The following is a 21,081-nucleotide window of genomic DNA, read 5'->3' on the forward strand; positions in this document are numbered from 1 at the left end:
GCCTCCCAAAGTGCTGGGATTACAGGCGTGAGCCACCACGCCCGGCTTTATTTTTATTTTTTATTTTTAAGAGATAGGGCCTTGCTCTGTCACCCAGGGTGGAGTGCAGTGGTGCAATCACAGCTCACTGTAGCCTCCACCTCCTGGGCTCAAGTGATCTTCCCACCTCAGCTCCCGAGTAGCTGGGACTACAGGGATACACCACCAGGCTCAACTAATTTATGTATGTTTTGTAGAGACAGAGTTTCAGCACGTTGCGCAGGCTGTTCTCAAACTCCTGGGCTCACGTGATCCTCTCGCCTCGGCCTTCCAAAGTGCTAGGATTGTAGGCGTGGGCCATGGCTCCTGGCCCAGGGTCGCTCCTTCCCCTAGAACCACCTCCTCCTTCTGGAGGGCAAGGTCAAGTTCAGCCCTTTTACATCACATCTAGACACCCATGCAGGCCTGCTCCGCTCACCCAGTCCGGTGTTCTAAGCCCCTTTGGGCCAGATTTGAAGCTTGGGTTTGGCTTGAGAACGACCAGCATTCATCTTCCCTGGCTGTCTTCTCAGCTCCTGCCCGGGGACCTTCTCACTTCAAAGTCTAGTTGCCAGCACCACCTGCCTCCAGGAACATTTTGCACTGGGGACAGAATGCTAAGGGTGCTCCCTGTGTCTGCTTTTGTTGTGTGTCCACGTGGGGATGGAGGTGGGTGCTTCTTGAAAATACGCCTGTGCCACCCTGCTTGGCTGGGTCTGCATGTGCGTTTGTTGTAACTGAATGTGTTGGAAGAAATTCTGGGAGGAAGTCAACCCACTTGATTCCAGATGTTTTTCCTCCTTCTCCAAAGTGTGCACAAGCTGCGTTTATTTACTGGGCTATTTTATCTTACAACTTAGGAAATTCCCTTCCTCTCCTTCCCGCACCTCCCAGACAAGCCTGTGGTTCTGGAGAAAGCATGTCCCACCCAGTCCAGGAAGTACTCCCATCCTGGGATTTCAGCAGGAATGGAGGTTCCCTGAAGGTGGGCACAGCCCTTCCTGCTTCCCTAGAGGCTCTTTGGACCTGGCCTTGCAGAGGGTCCAGAGAGATGGATCTGTCCATCTCTCCACACCCCGCCCCTTCTCTCGCCCCCTCTCCTTCCCCAGGCAGGTGGGGCCCTTTCTCTGGATCTGGTCTGGGCCTGGGTCTCCAGCTGACTGCCTGTGTTTCCTCCCAAGATTTTTTGGCTGATTCCTCCAACGCTGCACAATTTGGCGCTGTACGAGGAGTGGGTGCTGTCAGGCAAACAGAGTGACATCTTTCTGGGAGACCGTGTGGAACGATGCCAAAGAATTGAGCTGAAGCAGGGCTACACATTTTTCATCCCTTCCGGTAGGTTCCAAGGGGCTCTCTCTGGGCTCCCCGAGTCTGCTGGGGCCTGAGCCATGGTTTTAGGCCCTGGCTCTGGACCTGATGGGTTTGACAGGCCATTGGCGGTCCCAGGGGAGCCAGCCTTGGGCTGGAGGGAAAAGCCGGGCAGGTTTCCCCTCACATCCCACCTGTATCTACCACCTGTGGACTGGAATTCTCTCTCCCTGGAGAAGGCCTTGGGCTCTCTCAGGGGAGACTTGAATGCCTGTGCAGGACTTCCTGTGGAGATTTGCATGTTGGGTAATGGGGGTGGGTTTGCCCTGAGGCAGGGTCTGGGGAAGGGCTGTGCACGGCCTCCGGTGGAATTCTGGATTGGCCACTTGGGGGCTGTGACTTCACTTCTTCATGCCTCGGTGTTCCCATCTGTAAAATAGGATTAAGATTTCCACAGGGTGGTCATGAGGCCTGAGTGAGCTAAGACCTCCTTGTCTCCAGTTCATTGGAGATGAATTAAGGGCTTTTGGCTGGTTCCTGGCTCAGTCACTAGTGGATGTGGCTGATGACCTAGGGGTCAGGGAATTATCTCTTATGTTGCATTAATGGAAGCATTCTACCTAGGATGAGGGAGGTGATAGTCCGCTGTGTTGAGGGAGGGGGTAAGGCCACACGTAGGAGTTGTGTTTTTTTTTTTGAGACGGAGACTCGCTCTGTCGCCCGGGCTGGAGTGCAGTGGCCAGATCTCAGCCCACTGCAAGCTCCGCCTCCCAGGTTTACGTCATTCTCCTGCCTCAGCCTCCTGAGTAGCTGGGACTACAGGTGCCCGCCACCTCGCCCGGCTAATTTTTTGTATTTTTTAGTGGAGACGGGGTTTCACCGTGTTAGCCAGGATGGTCTTGATCTCCTGACCTCGTGATCTGCCCGTCTCGGCCTCCCAAAGTGCTGGGATTACAGGCTTGAGCCACCGTGCCTGGCCGTGCTGTTTTTGTTTTTGTTTTTGAGACAGTCTCGCTTTGTCACCCAGGCTGGAGTGCAGTGGTGTGATCTCGGCTCACTGCAACCTCCACCTCCCGAGTTCAAGCAATTCTCATGTCTCAGCCTCCCAAGTAGCTGGGACTACAGACATGCGCCAACATGAACAGCTAATTTTTGTATTTTTAGTAGAGATGGGGTTTTGTCATGTTGTCCTGGCTGGTCTCCAACTCTTGGCCTCAAGGGATTCTCCCTCCTTGGCCTCCCAAAGTGCTAGGATTACAGGTGTGAGCCACCGCGCCTAGCCTATGGGAAGGAGGTTTTGTTCCTCGTGGTCATTGTACTTTGGAGGTTAAATCACCCTGAAGTGGGGTGTGGGTGGGTCTGGAGACCACATTAGGTGAGATGCGTTTGAAGGAGGAATTGGGTTGCTTTACCTGAGAAAGTGAAGGCATATAGTAACTTCAGTCAGCCAGGTGAAGGACTGTCTCCTGGAAGGAGTATGGCCGAGTGGTGTTGGAATAACTTGCTCTGTTAGGTAGTGAGCTCCCTGTCACTGGAGACATGGAAGTAGAAGGTAGATATGAATGAGTCAAGGTGATTGCAGAGAATCTACAACTGGGTGGAAGCTTGGACCAGACGATAGGAGTATCCTTTGAGGCCACTAAGATATTTCTGAGAGTTGGGCTGGAAGCTGACCTTAGGTCTGGACATCAAGCCCTGGTGGTGGTTGTAGTACCAGTTCCTGCTATGGGGATGGGGCCTGCACTTTGCTATTAGGGAGATTTGGGATTTGAAAGTGGCAGGGTTTAGTACGGGGATGACTTTGTTACCATGGCCCCAGGTCTGTCCTCAGACCTGCTTGGCTCAGGGAAGGGGCAGGCCCCTGCTTGGGATGGAAGGGATTGCACTTGGTGGTCAGCGTTTATGGGGACCCCCTGGCAGATGTGGAGTGGAGACTTGGGAAGGAGGTGGTATCCTCCTTCTAAGCTGTGCTCAATCTACTCTGCAGGTGTTGCTGGATTGGCCCTGGATTCAAAAGATGGCTGGAAGGCTCTTGGCCTTACTGCTGACTCTCTTTGTGACATTAGCTGGTCTCTTCCTCTCTCTGCACCTCAGCTCTCCCATCTCTACAGTGGGGGTGGGGTGGAGCTGAACTCTGGGACACTCAAGTTCCCTCCCAACCCTGTCCTCTGAGCCTAACAGGCCTTCAGTCTCTCTGTCCAGCCCTTATGCAGAGCTGGGAGGTGGCTCATCACTTTCCCGCTGTGTGGGACGGCGTGGGTGTTGATGTTGGTGACTTAAGCAAGCTGGGGGAGGTCTTGAGAAGCCGTGGCAGCAGGGGTGTGGGCGTGGCTGTCTGTTGAAGGCAGGAAGAGGAAATGTAGATTTGAGATGCTGCAAGCCGAAGTCAGTTAGGTCCTGGCAAAGACTTCTGGCCCGAAGGGTTATGCGTTGAGATACCAGGATTTTTTTCCCTGGAGTTTTGGGAAGTACAAAAGGGACAGTTGGAATTTACCACCCTCTGAGATACGGGCGTGGTGTAGGGTGGGAGGGTGCAGCATAGTTCAGCGGTTCCCAGCCATTGATTTCATGGACCAGTGAAAAAAAACTTAGGAACAGATACAGAGTTGCCAACTTGTAATTTTGCTAAACATGGGCATTAAGATCAACAAACCCCATGGTCTATTCTGACACTAAAAAAGTTACAAGTATAAAATGTCAGAATAAAGGATAGTACTTTAACTTTGATAGTTCTTCTCATTCTGTTTCCAACCAGTGAAAACTAAAGGACCAGAGACTGGGGGTCCACTGACCTAGATGAGTAATTTTTTTTTTTCTTTTTCTTTTTTTTTTTGGAGATGGAGTCTCTGTGGCCCAGGCTGGAGTGCAATGGCAGCATCTCAGCTCACTGCAAGCTCCGCCTCCTGGGTTCACGCCATTCTCCTGCCTCAGCCTCCGGAGTAGCTGGGACTACAGGCGCCCGCCACCTTGCCTGGCTAATTTTTTTGTATTTTTAGTAGAGATGGGGTTCACCATGTTAGCCTGGATGGTCTCGATCTCCTGACCTTGTGATCCACTTGCCTCAGCCTCCCAAAGTGCTGAGATTACAGGTGTGAGCCACCGCTCCTGGCCTTTTTTTTTTTTTTTGAGATGGAGTCTTGCTGTGTTGCCAGGCTGGAGCGTGGTGGCATGATCTTGGCTCACTGCAACTTCCGCCTCCTGTGTTCAAGCGATTCTTCTGCCTCAGCTTCCCCAGTAGCTGAGATTACAGGTACACGCCACCATGCCCGGCTAATTTTTGTATTTTTAGTAGCAACGGGATTTTGCCATGTTGTCCAGGCAGGTCTCGAACTCCTGGGCTCAAATGATCTGCCTGCCTTGGCCTCCCAAAATGCTGGGGTTACAGATGTGAGCCACTGTGCCCAGCCCCTAGATGAGTATTTTAGGTCTTCCCCAGGCCTGGGGATTCTCTCCGGCATTTACACCCTCTGAACCACATACAGACACACATCTGAGATTCGTGGTACTTGACTTGTGGCTTTGCAGAGAGAGAGAGTCTTGGGAAACCCAGGAAGGGGTTTGCAGCTCCCTGGATGGGAGCTTTTCCGTACTGAAGCGGAGAATCGAATTCTGGCGTTTCCCGCCTCTGACCTGAGTGTTCATCACCACAGTGTGACCTTAGGCACCTCTCCTCCTGCCACACTGACCTCACACCTCCCAGTCCGTGGTTCAGGGAGTCTTCAGTTCTCTGAAAGCTCACAGGATGCTGATGGTTTAGGAAGACTTTCATCATAAAGGGATGCTGGATTTTGTCAAATGCTCTTTCTGTGTCTATTGAGATGATCATATGATTTTTTATTTTTAATTCTGTTTATGTGGCATATCACATTTATTGACATGTGTTTGTTAAAGCATCCCTGGTATGAAACCCACTCGATCATGGAGGGATTATCTTGTTGATATGCTGTTCGATTTAGTTAGCTAGTATTTCGTGGAGGTTTTTTGCATCTATGTTCATCAGGGATATCGGTCTTTAGTTTTCTTTTTTTGTTATGTCTTTTCCTGGTTTGGGTATTAGGGTGATACTGGCTTCATAGAATGATTTAGGGAGGATTCTTTCTTTCCCTCTCTTTTGGAATAGTGTCAACAGGATCGGTACCAAGTCATCTTTGTTTTGTTTTGGTTTTTTGTTTTGGTTTTTTGTTTTGGTTTTTTGAGTTTTACTCTTGTCGCCCAAGCTGGAGTGCAGTGGCACGATCTCGGCTCACTGTAACCTCCGCCTCCCAGGTTCAAGTGATTCTCCAGCCATAGACTCCCAAGTAGCTGGGATTACAGGCATGTGCCGCCATGCCTGGCTAATTTTTGTATTTTTAGAAGAGATGGGGTTTCATCATGTTGCCCAGGCTGGTCTCGAACTGACCTCAGCTGATCCGCCCATCTTGCAAAGTCATCTTTGAATGTCTGATAGAATTCAGCTATGAGTGTAAGGAAGACTTTATTTATTTATTTATTTATTTATTTATTATTTTTTCATTTTTTTGAGACAGAATCTCACCCTGTCGCTTAGGCTGGAGTGCAGTGGGCATGATCTCGACTCACTGCAACCTCCACCTCCCAAGTTTAAGCGATTCTCGTGCCTCAGCCTCCTGAGTAGCTGGGATTACAAGTGTATGCTACCGGGCCCGGCTAATTTTTGTATTTTTAGTAGAGACAGGGTTTTTCCATGTTGGTCAACCTGGTCTCAAATTCCTGGCCTCAAGTGATCCTGCTGCCTCAGCCTCCCAAAGTGCTGGGATTACAGGCATGAGTCACCGCGCTCGGCTGCCAAGGAAGATTTTAAATGGCGTTATTCTTCAGGCTTTATTCCTAGGTAATCTAGGAGAGCTGCCTGGAAGAGGAAGACTGTTGAAGGTGACTGAGGAGTAGAATGACCTGGAGAAAGGGGTTTGAGCTTGCCCTGCTGAGCTGGCCATACCTTGATGAGGCAGAGGAGGTGAGAATACAGCGTCAGGGTCAGGACATCAAGGCCACAGTCAGCAGTGCCTAGGGGTCACCAGGTGTTAGCGTTATAATTAGCAGTAAGGAAAGCTGGAGGTGGAAGTTACCCCCGGGGAACAGGAGATTGGAAACTTTTAAGTACCTGGTGTGAACCAGGTGATGTCTTTTTCCTCCAACTCAACCTGGCCTATGGCAGCAGCCTGGCCACATTGGCGGGCTCGGCCTCCCCACTCTGACTGTGCCAGCCTGGGTGAGCTATAGTTAACAGTTATAAGCAATGAACATTTACAAATTTTATTTTATTTTATTGAGTCAGGGTCTTACTCTGTTGCCCAGGCTGGAGTAGCATGGCTTGATCCAGTGAACATTTTATGTACATTATTTATCTTCTCTGCAAGCATTTATGGAAAAATTTAATATTCCCCACCTATTTAAAAAAAAAATTTTTTTAGGCCGGGCGCAGTGGCTCACACGTGTAATCCCAGCACTTTGGGAGGCCAAGGCGGGCAGATGACGAGGTCAGGAGATCGAGACCATCCTGGCTAACATGGTGAAACCCTGTCTCTACTAAAAATACCAAAAAATATATATATATATTAGCCGGGTGTGGTGGCGGGTGCCTGTAGTTCCCAGATACTCGGGAGGCTGAGGGAGGAGAATGGCGTGAACCTGGGAGGCAGAGCTTGCAGTGAGCCGAGATTGCGCCACTGCACTCCAGCCTGGGTGACAGAGCAAAAGACTCTGTCTCAAAAAAAAAAAAAGAAAAAAAAAATTTAATTTTTGAGACAGAGTTTTGCTCTCGTTGCCCAGGCTGGAGTACAATGGCACGATCTCACGATCTCAGCTCACTGCAACCTCTGCCTCCCGGGTTCAAGCGATTCTCCTGCCTCAGCCTCCTGAGTAGCTGGGATCACAAGCATGTACCACCATGCCCAGCTAATTTTTGTAGTTTTAGTAGAAATGGGGTTTTACTGTGTTTCCCAGGCTAGTCTTGAATGCCTGACCTCAGGTGATCTGCCCATCTCAGCCTCCCCAAGTGCTGGGATTACAGGTGTGAGCCACTGTGCCAGGCTAAGAAAAAATTTAAATTTTGTTTTAGAGACAGGGTCTTGCTCTTTTGCCCAGGCTGGAGTGCAATGGTGTGATCACAGCTCATTGCAGCCTTGCCTTGACCTCCTGGGCTTAAACAATCGTCCTATCCCAGCCTCTAGAGTAGCTGGGACTACAGGCATGTGACACCGTTTTTTTTTTAAACAAATACAGAAAATACCTAAGGCCTAAGATCTCACAGTGACCAGGTCAGAGTAAGAACCCAGGTGTGCCTACTTTCAAAACACACATTCCTAAGTATACCTACCTTGAACCCCAGTAGCTTGGGAGTCAGGAGACTTGGGATCTGGGCCTCCTTTTTGACTCTGTGACTATGTGTGAACTATTTGCTTATTTAACAAACTTCTTCTTTTTTTTTCCCTGAAGCGGAGTCTTGCTCTGTCACCCAGGCTGGAGTGCAATGGCACGATACAGTGAAACTCTGTCTTTTGAAACTCTGTCTCAAAAAAAACAAAAACCAACAAAACAACAACAAAAGAAATATCTCCATTTTTAAACATGGGGTGGTGTGAAGTAATTGGCCCCTGATCCCAACTATGAGGTCCTTGAAGGGAGAGGCTATCCTCACTTCATCTCAGCAGCCACAGGGCCGTTCCTGATCCTGGCCTGGTGCAGGGAGTTCACTGATGTCAGTGAAGGAAGCCAGGGTCCGATTGGGTTGTGGGCATCTGTGAGGTGCCCCGTGTCGAGTTCTGAGACCTCTGTGTTTATTCCTGCCAAAGTCGCAGAGGTGGAGGCAGATGTGGGTGGGGCCTTTGGATTCTGAGTCCTGAGCATCTTGGTTGTGGGTGAGACTCCACGTGCCCCCGCTGCCCTTCTTGGACCCCCTCAGGTCCCAGAGAATGTGCTGCTTTGTGGATCACTGGCTTCCCATCCATGACCGCATCTGTCCCTGGTTGCTTGGCCTGAATAGCCTCTGTTTATTGCCTTCGTATTGTCAATGACTCTGGCTGGAAGCTGGAGGCAGATGCCAGCGTCCCCAGCCCAGGCAGCAGCCCGGGAACACCGGCTCTCATGCTTCCTGGGCTGTCAAGAGGCCATCAGGGGCGGTACGGATGGGCCCACGAACGCTGTTATTTCCACGCCTCCTTCCCGAGGGAGGCGTGTGGGTAATGAAGCAGATGTGAGCAGAGCTGGGGGAGGGACGTGGTGGTGGCTAATCCAGGGGTAGCTGCCTGATCCACCCTTGAGGCCCTGCTGGGAAGGGGAGTGGGTAGAAGCTTCTAGAATCCCTTGAGCGTCTGGGCGTGCAGATCCCCTGCCCCCTCCTTGCAGCAGCAGCCTCTTCTGTGTTCCTCTTTGCTCACGCATCAGGGCAACAGATGTAAGTCAGGTGTGTCGGCCTCTGCACCTGCCAGGAGAATAGGGAGAGTCCAGGGCTGGTAAAGATGGATGCACGTGGGCACCATCCTCTACCAGAGCCCTCATGATCGACTGAGACGACCACAGATACCAATGCCAGTTGCTTATATGGGTTCAGGACTTGCTCAGCAAGTTCCCCAGAAGGGAGGGGAGTGGAGGGGACAGGCTGGAATCCCAGCCCCTGGACTTGGGCTTTCTGCAGAGAGGGAGGTGGACTTGTGAGGCCGTATAAGACGCACCTGCATCTTATATGCACCATCCTCGTTGCCTGTACAACTAGGAAATGTTGCCAGGATAATGGGGCTGACAACAGTAACAACATTCAATAGCATGGTTCCACTTGGTGGAAACATGGAAATGTTGAGGTCAGCCTGCAGGCAGCAGAGGCAGGAGACTGAAGTGGATGTGGAGACAGAGGCTCTTTCAGGGCGGCAGCCATGCTCCTGTGCAGAGGAGGGTGAAGGCGGTGGGGTGGGAAGCTGGGGAGCTCGACAGCCACTTGCACCTGCACACCTGGTCAGCACAGCAGCTGTCTTTCATGGCCCACGCCAGAGGCTCTGGAAGCCAGGCACAGAATGAGGTTCCCTAAAGCAAAGCCCTCGTGCTTTTACTGGGCAGCACTGGGCTCCTGGTGACGAGCTTTGCCTTGCTCTCCCCTGAGGATGGCCAGCTCTGTTCCATGCGTTGCTCTGGTGGGGAGAGCCAGAGGCTGAGTGTCCATTGCAGATGCCAGCAGTGGCCTCACAGTCTGTGCTGTCTTCCAGGCGGTAGTGTTGCTCCCAGCAGCGGTGACCACCCATGACTCAGGGCTGGCGTGTTTCATTGGGGGAAAGAGACTGGAACCGCTCGGGTTTGGGGGGCAGGGGCACTTGCTGTAATTTTCCTCAGAGCAAAAGAATAAAGTGCATGGCCAGGAGAGGAGGGGACAGCGGCCTCCAGGGCCAGGCCCTTCAGGGTGCAGGGTCTTGGGGTGCCGCCACCCTTCCCTCTCCTGCACCCTTCCCCCAGCCGACCCTCCTCTGTCCTTCACTGTGAGTCGCTCCGCCTCTGTCCGCCCTTGTCCTTATTTCTCTCTGCATTTCTCCTTTTGCCTCCCCTCTGTATTTCCCTGCCTGTCCCCTGGGACTCACAGGCCTGTGCGGAGCCATTAATGCAGCGGCAGCTGTACAGCGTGGTGGCTAAAAACGGAGCTGCTGTCGCTTGCCAGCTGTGATTCGTTCAGCAAGTGACTTTCCCCTTTGTGCCCTCAGTTTCAGCATCTGTGAATTGGGGTTGATTCTCCTCCTGCCCATCCCCTAGCCCCATGCTGTGTGACCCGGCAGCCAGGAGCCACACACATGTCACCTGAGTACTTGCAGTATGACCACTGTGGATTGCAATGCGTTAGCTCTGTGTCCCAGTGAATGAGGGGCTTTCTCCCAGCCTTCATGGACCATGCGGAGCCTGACTTCCCAGGCTCAAAATCCTGATAGGTGACTTCATTTTTCTGTGCCTCACTTTCCTCATCCGTAATTTTTGTTGTTGTTTTTGACTCTGTCCCCTAGGCTGGAGTACAGTGACACGATCTTGGCTCACTGCAACCTCCACCTCCCGGGTTCAAGGAATTCTCATGCCTCCATCTCTCAAGTAGCTGGGATGATAGGCATGTGCCACCACGCCTGGCTAATTTTTGTATTTTTAGTAGACACGGGTTTCGCCATATTGGCCAGGCTGGTCTCGAACTCCTGACCTCAGGTGATCCTTCTGCCTCGACCTTCCAAAGTGCTGGGATTATAGGCATAAGCCACCGTGCCTGGCCCTCATCTGTAAATTGAGGTTGAACATAGTATACACTTTTTAGGGATTTCATGAGAATTAATGAGTTAAGGCCCAGAAAGCCCTTAGACCACTGTGCCTGGCACAAGGTGGGCCCTCTATTGTCCTTTTTTCTTTTTTTTTCTCTTTGAGATGGTCTTGCTCTCTTACCCAGACTGGAGTGCAGGGGCATTATCACAGCTCACTGAAGCCTCAAACTCTGGAGCTCAGGTGATCCTCCCACCACAGCCTCCTGAGTAGCTGGGACAACAGGTGTGCACCACCATGCCCCGCTATTTATTTATTTTTTTAGAGATGAGGTCTTACTATATTGCCCGGGCTGATCTCAAACTCCTGAGCTCAAGGTCTTCGCACCTCAGCCTCACAAGTGCTGGGATCACAGAGGTGCACCACTACACCTGGCCCTGCCTCCATTTCCCTTGTGATGATGACTGTGTCTGGCTCCAGGCTGGGAGCCTGAAGAGATGGAAACCTGCAGCTCCCAGCTGTGAGAAGCTGCAGGAGAGACTTACCAGCAGCCAGCAGCCCGTGGGGCAGAGTTGACGGCAGAGCTGAGGGGGGCATGCAGGCATTGTGTGACCAAGGAGACTGTGTGGAAAGGGGCCTGGGTGGAGTGTGATGACAAGAAGATGGACTTGGGCGGAGGAAAGTGCTTGGGTCCTGCAGCTCTGGCAAGACGTCAGTCCTTCGTCATGGTTCCAAGCATCCTTTGTGACCCCTGTGGGATGGTGGGGAAAGGCTCTGGACGTGTGTGCCACCTGGGAGGGGAGGCAGGACTCCCTGGCCCGCGTGTAGGTGGGGAAAGGGCCTGCCTCTCTGCTGGCCATTGCAGCCAGGTCCCCGGAGGAAGCTTTTGTCATCACAGTCCTCAAGAAGTGGGGGCTGATCTGCAGCTTCCCGGCTCCTGACTTGAGCCGGGCAGTGGCTGCTCAGGGCTGCAAGTGTGAGTCTTCTCGGCGACCCAGGCCTGGGTGTTCTGCAGCAGGCATCGCTGGGCACCGCTGCTCCAGCCCCTGGCTGCTCTTCTCCACTCCCTGCGCTCTCCTGCACGCTCGCTCTCCCTCCCTGCAGCCTTGTGAGGTGTGGGAGCCCACAGGGGCCAGCGACTCATCCTCTCCTTGCCCTTCCCACCCCAGGTTGGATCCATGCCGTCTACACCCCTGTAGACTCTTTGGTATTCGGCGGAAACATCCTGCACAGCTTTAACGTGCCCATGCAGCTGCGGATCTACGAGATCGAGGACAGGACGCGGGTAAGAAGGTTCCCTTCTCTCCTCGCGTGCGCGCCCGGCCCCTGAGCTCTGCCGGTGCTCCGTGTGTGGGACAGGTCATGCTGAAGTCCTCTACAGTTGCCCCTCTCCCTCCCGCTTCCTGCCTCAAGCTGGCCTCAGTTCTGGTTCTGCAGGGCGGGGGGCAGGGGAATGCCCGCAGGAGCCCCACCCGGAGGCCCTGGAGTTTCTGTTCACCTCCAGGTTGGGGGCAGCCAAAACCCCCTTGGGGAAGAGGAAGTACCTCTGAGAAAGCACCGTGAGATTTCAGGGACCCTGCCTCTTTCTCCTTCTCACATGGAGAAAGTGGTGCGAGGGATTGGGAGATTTGGTCACTGTTATTTGGAGGATGGGTGTGGATCTTGGAAGGGCCTGGCCTGGTCCGAGGTCAGGTCTTGGCTATGTGTTTTCCCCAGGGACCCCAGATCTGACTGGGGAGAGACCCTGAGGAAGCCAGTGTCTGAGTCCCCCTGGGTACTGTCTCTGAGCTAGTCTCCATATGTGCTGGGGACGTCCCTAGTTCCCTGGGGCTGAGGCTTTTCTCTGCCCTTGATGGGGACGGTGCTAGTTTCCCACACATCAAGTTTCCTTTACTCACCCCACGTCCTAGGACCAAGGGCGGAGGCTCAGGTAACCGATGTATGTCCTTTGCTCAATGAGTGTCCCTGAAAAGGACAAGTGGCCCGACCTTGCCACCGCCTTTCTCATGCTAGGACTTGATCACGTGTCCCCAGGCACGTAAGACAAGTCCCAAACTGGGTAAAAAACTGAAGACTTGGGGCCGGGCTCACGCCTGTAATCACAGCACTTTGGGAGGCCGAGGTGGGTGGATCACTTGAGGTCAGGAGTTCGAGACCAGCGTGGCCAACATGATGAAACCCTGTCTTTACCAAAAATACCAAAAAACCAGGCGTGGTGGTGCGAGCCTGTAGTCCCAGCCACTTGGGAGGCTGTGGTGGGAGGGTGGTTTGAGCCTGGGAGGTGGAGGTTGCAGTGAACTGAGATCGCGCCACTGCACTCCATCCTGGGCAACAGAGCCAGACCTGTCTCATACATAAAACAAAACAAAACAAAAAAAACCCTGGAGACTTGGGGCAAAAAAGGCCCATTTTTCATTCTATTAGTTCCTGTTTTTTCAACATAGCTATTCAAATATTCATTTTCTTTTATTTAAATTGAGAGATAATTCATATACCCTAAAGTTTACCATTCAAAGTATACAATTCAGTGGTTTTTAGTGTCTTTACAAGGTTGTGTCATCATCACCACTAATTCCAGAACATTTTCATCACTCCGAAAAGAAACCTTGTACCCACAAGCAGTCACTTCCTGTTTCTCCCCGCCTTTCCCCTGGCTAGCCCTAATCTCTTTTCTATCTCTGTGGATTTGCCTATTCTGGACATTCGATGTAAATGGAGTCATTCAATATGTGGCCTTTTGTGTCTGGTTTCTTTCACGTAGCATAATGATTTCCAGGTTCATCCACATTGTAGCATGTGCCAGAGCTTCATTCCTTTTCATGGCTGAGTAATATTCCATTCTGTAGCCAGACCACACCATTTCTTCTTGGGATTTGCCTCTGAGATGACTTTTTGCCCTGGTGAGGTGTTGCTCTGCGTAGATCTAAGGAGAGTTCTCACAAGGGCACCTGCTCTGTACTGAGCCCCTGTCTCTGCTGGTCTTGTTTTCAGGCCTTGGTTTGCACAAAATCACATACATGAGCAAAGTATTAGCTACTGCCTTTGTATCCGAACATTGAACAGTCTCGGCATTGCGAGCCCTTGTCTGGGGGTTTCCTGGAGACCACTCGGAGCTGTGTTTGGTGGTCAGATGTTGCGAGGCATGTGTACCTCTTCAGATTGATGCGTGACGCCTAGATCTGCAGAGACCTGTGTCTGGACTGGGGCCCTGTGGGAGGCCCTCGTTTTGTGGACTTTCTCCCGTCTCCTCTCTGTGGCCTGCCATCCCCGTCCCACCTGGGGAAGGCCAGCCCCCACCCTGGTCTGGAGGAGCCGCCCCGTGGCGTTCAGGAGAAGAAAGGCACTGTTTGGACACAAGCGGCCATCTCACAGTCTGGGTCAATGCTGTCTGGGGCTCCGGCCAACTGTTCTTTGGCCTGTCCTGGAGTACAGGCCAGTTTGTGCACGAGCAGATGTGTGGAATAGAGACGGAGAAATCTAGTAGAAGTCAGGTCCACGACTTTCCAGGCAATTCCTGAAAGCTGGAGTCAGGCTGGGATTTCTAAAGGCTGTGGCAACTTGCTGGACAACCACCCCATCCCCCTGGGAATTCAATTGTAAAGTCAGTGGATTTGGGCCCCATGGTTCCCTTAGGAGCCCAGCTCCCCTCCGCCACCCATGACGATTGGCAGGGTGCTGGCCGGACCCCGAGTGTCACACTGAGCTTATGTGGAATATCACATCCTCATCGAGAATGGCAGGTCCGCTCCCCCACCAGTGCCTACTGTCCCTTCCCTTGAGTGGGCACCCCATCTGGTTTCAGTGAAGCAGGCTGGCAGCGGGGGGCTCAGGGCAGACTGGGCTGGGAACAGCGGCAGGCTGTTTAATCTGCTTTGATTTCTAATCTTGGGAGAGGGGCTTGGCTACTAGGCCCAATTGTTTATGCCTTAGGAGCCAGGGCAGACAAAAGGCACGGGGGAGGGAGTTCTGGAACCAGATAAGATGCCAGGGCTCCTTGTCAGCTCACTACAGCTTCATTCTTTATAGCCCTGAGAGCTTTCTTAAGAATGTTATGGCCATTTAAAAATAGTGTTTTAAAGGCTGGGCATGGTGGCTTACACCTGTAATCGCAGCAGTTTTGGGAGGCTGAGGTGGGGGGATTACCTGAGGTCAGGAGTTCGAGATCAACCTGGCCAACACGGTGAAACCCCGTCTCTACTAAAAATACAAAAATTAGCCGGGCTTGGTGGTGCACGCCTGTAATCGCAGTTACGTGGGAGGCTGAGGCAGGAGAATCGCTTGAACCCATGAGGCAAAGGTTGCAGTGAGCTGAGATTGCACCACTACACTCCAGCCTGGGCAACAAGAGCAAAACTCCATCTCAAAAAAAAAAAAAAAAAAAAAAAGGTGTTTTAAGAGTCCTAAAACATGGCTTTGCCTGGAAACCAAATGCAGGAGGTGGGAAAGAAGGAACCATCTGTCTCCAAGCTCCGTGGTGTGGCTTTGTCTTAGAAAAAGAATTTGCCTGGCCGGGCGCCAGTGGCTCACGCCTGTAATCCCAGCACTTTGGGAGGCCAAGGCAGGCGGATGATCTGAGGTCAGGAGTTCAAGACCGGCCTGGCCAACGTGGTGAAACCTCATCTTTACTGAAGAAATACAAAAATTAGCCAGGCGTGGTGGTGCACGCCTATAGTCCCAGCTAATCGGTAGGTTGAGGCAGAATTGCTTGAACCCAGGAGGCGGAGGTTGCAGTGCGCTTAGATTGAGCCATTGCACTCCAACCTGGGCAACAGAGTGAGACTCCATCTCAAAAAAAAAAAAAAGAAAAAAAAAAAGAATTTGCCTTTGTGGGCCAAGGTGGGGACCCCTATCTAAACTAGGGAGCTCCAGGGTTCTCTAGGAAGCTGTGTCTTACCCTCACCATTTAAATTTTTCTGGCAAGATGGTAGGTGACCCCATCCTGCAGTGTCACTGCCCACGAGGCGGCACAAACAGATACAAGCATTTGGGGACTAGTGGATTTCCATTCCCCAGCCTTTGTAGGTGAAATCTTCCCTTCCCCTCATCCTGAAGCTGTGAAGAGTGATGGAAGAGTGATGGTAGCGAGTGGATATGTTGTGCGTTTGGTACCTAAAACATCTCGATAATCACTACATTCTTTTAACTTCAGTGAGGTTGATAAGGAATAGATATGGTCCAAATGATCATTAAACTGCCATCTCTCTTATATTTATCTTTTATTTATCTCCCCCCCACCCCCACCCCCGCCCAATAGCTCTAGTGAAAGCATCCTTCCCAGAAAAGGTAATGCCGACACACCCCATTCCCTCACAGCCAGGGAATCTATTTGGAAATTGCAAATAATTTACCTTCCCTCTCCCCTTCCCCCTATCATTGGACTTTTTTTTTTTCCCCATTGATTTTTTTTTTTTTTTTTTTTTCCAGGAGAAAAACAAATTGTAGGACACTTCCACCCACTCTCACATTTTGACTTTTTCAAGTCCTTGAGACCTGGGAGTTCTAGATACACCCGAGAAACTTTCATTGTCATCTCCTGAGGTCACTCAGCTTGAAGATGACTTAGGCCTCTGAGGAAGGGCTGAGGTGGCACCTGAGGTCCTCTGGTAGACGGATGACCTGCAGGCTGGGAGCATTGCATGCCTTGTGACTGCCTTGCCTTTTGTTTTGGACTGACGTTGGTTAACTCAATTTGGTGAGGCTCCGAGTCTGTCAACAAATAATGTTGAGCAACCGTATGTTTAATGTCCCCAGGCATGTGGCTGAAACCTTTTGAAGGCGAAGGGTGGAAGGCGACAACCTGTTTGTAAGTCAATTCTTTGCAAATTTTTGTTTCCCACAGTCCTCTCTTGGAAAAAAAAAATAAAATGAAAAAATAAATTTGAATTCCTTCATCAGCATTTGTTTTCACCCAGCTGGTTTCCCTTGGGTTCAGCAACAAAGAAGGGAGACTTATCTTTCCCTCCTGAAATGCAGCCCCCCAATTTTTTGCCCCTGATTTAGAAAGATTCCCAGGTGGTCATGGTGTCTGAGTAGAGTAACTTGGACAGTGTCAAAAAGATTTGAAAAGTCAAAGCCGACTTCAGAGATTTACCAATCAAGTCTCATGTTAGGAAATGTGGATGGGGGTCTGTCTGTCCTCAGCCTGCTTTTTAGGTATTGGTAATTTCTTCCAAAATCTTTTGTCCCTTTCTTTTGAATAGAGGTGGGGCTGAGGTCCCCTAAACCCTTCTTCATAGGAAATCAAGGTTTGCTTCATGCCTAGGAGGCCCTCTGTTTTACACTCCAGAGGGCACCGATCTAGTAACTGTAAGAAAAGATGACTACTCTCCCAGCACTGAAACTGGGGATCTCAGGAAAGGAGCTGGAGCCAAGGAAACCGCTAGGTGATAGTCCCCACTCCGTGCATCCCCCGGGGGCTGAAGAGCATGCGGTGGCCATGATCTCATTGCAAAGCATTCCATCCATCAGAGGCAGGCAGAGCCCAGCACCCGGTGTGCAGGCGGAGAGAGGAGGCCCCGCAGTGGGAGGAGGCCTTGAGGCCAGGAGCTGAGTGAGAGCCAGGACTCTCAGAGACACTTGGTTTGGGCCTTTTCCAGATGCGCACTTTGAAAAATGTAGGAAAATAGCATTTTAGGGCAAAAGGAGAACCGAGGTCGGCTTCTAGTTGTCTTTGTCCCAGATGGGGAATGTCACCTGTTTATCGTCAGCAGAGAGCAGGGCAGTGGGGGTGGATGAGTGTGATTCGGGGAGGGGGAGAGAGTGTGAGTAGGAGGCTGGGGAGTGTGATTGGGGGGTGGGGAGTGTGATTAGGGGGTGGGGAGTGTAATTAGAGGGGATGGGGAGTGTGATTAGAGGGGGTGGGGAGTTTGATGGGGGGATGGCGAGTGTGGGGGATGGAGAGTGTGATTTGGGGTGGGGAGTGTGATTGGGGGGTGGGGAGTGTGATTGGGGGGTGGGGAGTGTAAGTAGAGGGGGTGGGGAGTGTGATTGGGAGATGGGGAGTGTGATTGGGGGTGGGGAGTGTGATTGGGGGGTGGGGAGTGTAAGTAGAGGGGGTGGGGAGTGTGATTAGGGAGGTGGGGAGTGTGGTTGGAGGGTAGAGAGTGTGATTAGGGGGTGGCAGAGTGGTTGGGGGTGGGGAGTGTGATTGGGGAGTGAGGAGTGTATTGGGGAGTGGGAAGTGTGATTAGAGGGGTTGGAGAGTGATTACAGGGGGTGGGGAGTGTGAATAGGAGGGTGGGGAGTGTGATTTGGGGTGGGCAGTATGATTAGAGGGAGTGGGGAGTGTGATTGGGGGTGGGGAGTGTGATTGGGAGATGGGGAGTGTGATTTGGGGGTGGGGACTGTGTTTAGAGGGGGTGAGGAGTGTGATTGGGGTGGGGAGTATGATTGGGGGGTGGGGAGTGTGATTGGGGGTGGGGAGTGTGATTAGAGGGGATGAGGAGTGTGAATAGGAGGGTGGGGGTGTGATTAGGGAGTGGGGAGTGTGATTAGGGGGTGGGGAGTGTGATTGGGGGTGGGGAGTGTGGGTGGGAAGTGTGATTGGGGGTAGGGAGTGTGATTAGGGGGTGGGGAGTGTGGGAGGTGGGGAGTGTGATTGGGAGATGTGGAGTGTGATTGGGGGGTGGGGACTGTGTTTAGAGGGGGTGAGGAGTGTGATTGGGGGTGGGGAGTATGATTGGGGGGTGGGGAGTGTGACTAGAGGAATGGGGAGTATGAATAGGAGGATGGGAAGTGTGATTAGGGAGTGAGGAGTGTGGGTGTGGAGTGTGATTGGGGGTGGGGAGTGTGATTAGGGGGTGGGGAGTGTGATTGGGGAGTGTGATTGGGTGGTGGGGAGTGTGAATAGGGTGGGGAGTGTGATTAGGGAGTGGGGAGTGTGATTGGGAGGGGAGTGTGATTGGGGTGGGGAGTGTGAATAGGGTGAGGAGTGTGATTAGGGGGTGGGGAATGTGATTGGGGGATGGGGAGTGAGTGGGAAGGTGGGGAGTATGATTGGGGGGTGGGGAGTGTGATTAGAAGGGATGGGGAATGTGAATAGGAGGGTGGGGGTGTGATTAGGGAGTGGGGAGTGTGATTGGGGGATGGGGAGTGTGGGGGATGGGGAGTGTGATTGGGGGATGGGGAGTGTGATTAGGGGAATGGGGAGTGTGATGGGGGTGGGGAGTGTGATTGGGTGGGGAGTGTGAATAGGAGGGTGGGGAGTGTGATTAGAGGGGTTGGAGAGTGTGGGGGGTGGGGAGTTTGATGGGGTGGGGAGTGTGATTGGGTGGGAAGTGTGATTAGAGGGGATGGGGAGTGTGAATAGGAATGTGGGGAGTATGATTAGGGAGTGGGGACTGTGATTAGAGGGGGTGAAGAGTGTGATTGGGGTGGGGAGTGTGATTGGGGGGTGGGGAGTTTGATGGGGTGGGGAGTGTGATTGGGAGTAGGGAGTGTGATTGGGGGTGGGGAGTGTGATTAGAGGGGATGGGGAGTGTGAATAGGAAGGTGGGGAGTGTGATTGGGGGTGGGGACTGTGATTTGAGGGGGTGGGGAGTGTGATTGGGGGAGGGGAGTGTAATTAGGGGTTGGGAAGTATGATTTGGGGACAGTGGGAGAGTGTGATTAGGGGGTTGGGGAGTGTGATTAGAGAGGGTGGAGAGTGTGATTGGGGGTTAGGAGAGTGTGAATGAGGGGATGGGAGAGTGAGATTAGGGGAGTGAAGATATTAGGGGCAGGGCAATGTGACTAGAAGGTGGGAGACGGTTATTGTTCACCATCCAACTCCCTGAGTTTGCATAAGATCAGGGAGGGAAGGACGGCTCTCTAGCTCTCCCCCTTGACAAGAGAGCCAGGGAGCAAGGTGTGAGTGTGGGCGTGTGAGACCGTCGTGTGGCCTCTGCAGGAGAGGCCCCGTATGGGTGCCAGGGACCTCGTTCCATCCTTGTGTTGGGGCCATCAGTGACGTTACTTCCTTCCCATCTTTCAGTGACATCTCACCTGTACAGACCCTGAACTGCCCCCTGTGGAATCTCCCGGGGCTCAGGCCTTTTGACAGTTCTAGTACACAAAGCTGTTTCCACCTTTACTTCCTCTTCTATGATAAACAACCAGCCAGCAACATGGTAAACCCCATCTCTGCAAAAAATACAAAAAACCCCAGCCAGGGCCGGGCGCGGTGGCTCACGCCTGTAATCCCAGCGCTTTAGGAGGCCGAGGCGGGCGGATCACAAGGTCAGGATATCGAGACCACGGTGAAACCCCGTCTCTACTAAAAATACAAAAAATTAGCCGGGCGCGGTTGTGGGCGCCTGTAGTCCCAGCTACTCGGGAGGCTGAGGCAGGAGAATGGCGTGAACCCGGGAGGCGGAGCTTGCAGTGAGCCGAGATCGCGCCACTGCACTCCAGCCTGGGCGACAGAGCCAGACTCCGTCTCAAAAAAAAAAAACAAAAACAAAAACAAAAAAACCCCAGCCAGGCGTGGTGGTGCGTGCCTGCAGTCCCAGCTACTCACAGGGCTGAGGCAGGAGGGTCGCTTGAGCCCAGGAGGTCGAGGCTGAGTGAGCCATGATCGTGCCACTGCACTCCAGCCTGGGTGACAGAGTGAGACCTTCGCTATTTTTATAAAAGGGAGGTGAGACAAAAGGAATCTCCTGCTCCAGACCTGATGTGTCTCCCTCAGCTCAGCATCACGATGGTCTCAGGTCATACCTGGGTCCTGTGTCTGAGGGAGCCCTTGTGGCCCTGCAGGCTGGGCAGTGCCAGGTGGGTGTGGGGAGGAGCAGGAGGTGGACCCCTGCAAGGCCCCACCCCTGGAGGTAGGTGAGGCCACACCCCCTCACTCTCATTGGTCCACTGGCCTGGCCTCCCTCCCAAAGAGCAGGAGGAGGCTCCATAACCTGTCTGCAAATGGGTAAGGCTTGGGAGTTGATTTCTGGTTTTTAAGCGGGAGGGAGGAACAGCAGAATCTGTGCAGGAATTTTCAGAAACAAGTAGGAACCTATGTCTGTAGTAGCTAGGATCAGGCAGCGGCTCCCACCTGCAGGTGCCCACACTCTCTGCAGGCAGCTCAGGGGAGAATTCTGTTTTTCTGCATCTCACAGGAGCACCAAGTGGCCCCCATCCAACCTCCGGGGCGTGCAGCTCAGGGACCTTTGAGATGAGGCGCTCATGCGGGCCTTGTCCTCCGCCTCATTTGTGCATGCTGCCGGCATCCCGCTTCCAGCTCCCCACCATTTCTTCCCCCACCATCCATGCTCTCGCTAAGACGACGACAGTGACCCTCACCCGCAGGGAGCCTGCCCCGCACTTCTCTCCCTCCTTCCCCCTGCGCCCTCTGGAAACTGACCTCTGCCTGCCTGCGTCTTTGTTTTCAGGTGCAGCCCAAATTCCGTTACCCCTTCTACTATGAGATGTGCTGGTATGTCCTGGAGAGATACGTGTACTGTGTGACCCAGCGCTCCCACCTCACTCAGGAATACCAGAGGGAGTCGATGCTTATTGGTGAGTGAACCGGAGGGAGCCCACGGCCTCGGCTGCACA

At 52.6% G+C, this 21,081-nt stretch overlaps 1 protein-coding gene across 1 annotated transcript in view; it reads left to right on the top strand.

Moving 5' to 3' along the window:
* Positions 1-21,081, top strand: part of LOC105494556 (lysine demethylase 2B) — a 158,393-nt gene that overhangs the window by 49,314 nt on the left and 87,998 nt on the right. Inside the window, 3 exon segments of the mRNA XM_011763081.3 lie at positions 1,200-1,353; positions 11,727-11,842; positions 20,916-21,042. Coding sequence (XP_011761383.2) covers positions 1,200-1,353; positions 11,727-11,842; positions 20,916-21,042 — 397 coding nt within the window.

Source organism: Macaca nemestrina, chromosome 10 (genome assembly GCF_043159975.1).
Source record: "Macaca nemestrina isolate mMacNem1 chromosome 10, mMacNem.hap1, whole genome shotgun sequence".
Classification (NCBI taxonomy): Eukaryota; Metazoa; Chordata; class Mammalia; order Primates; family Cercopithecidae; genus Macaca; species Macaca nemestrina.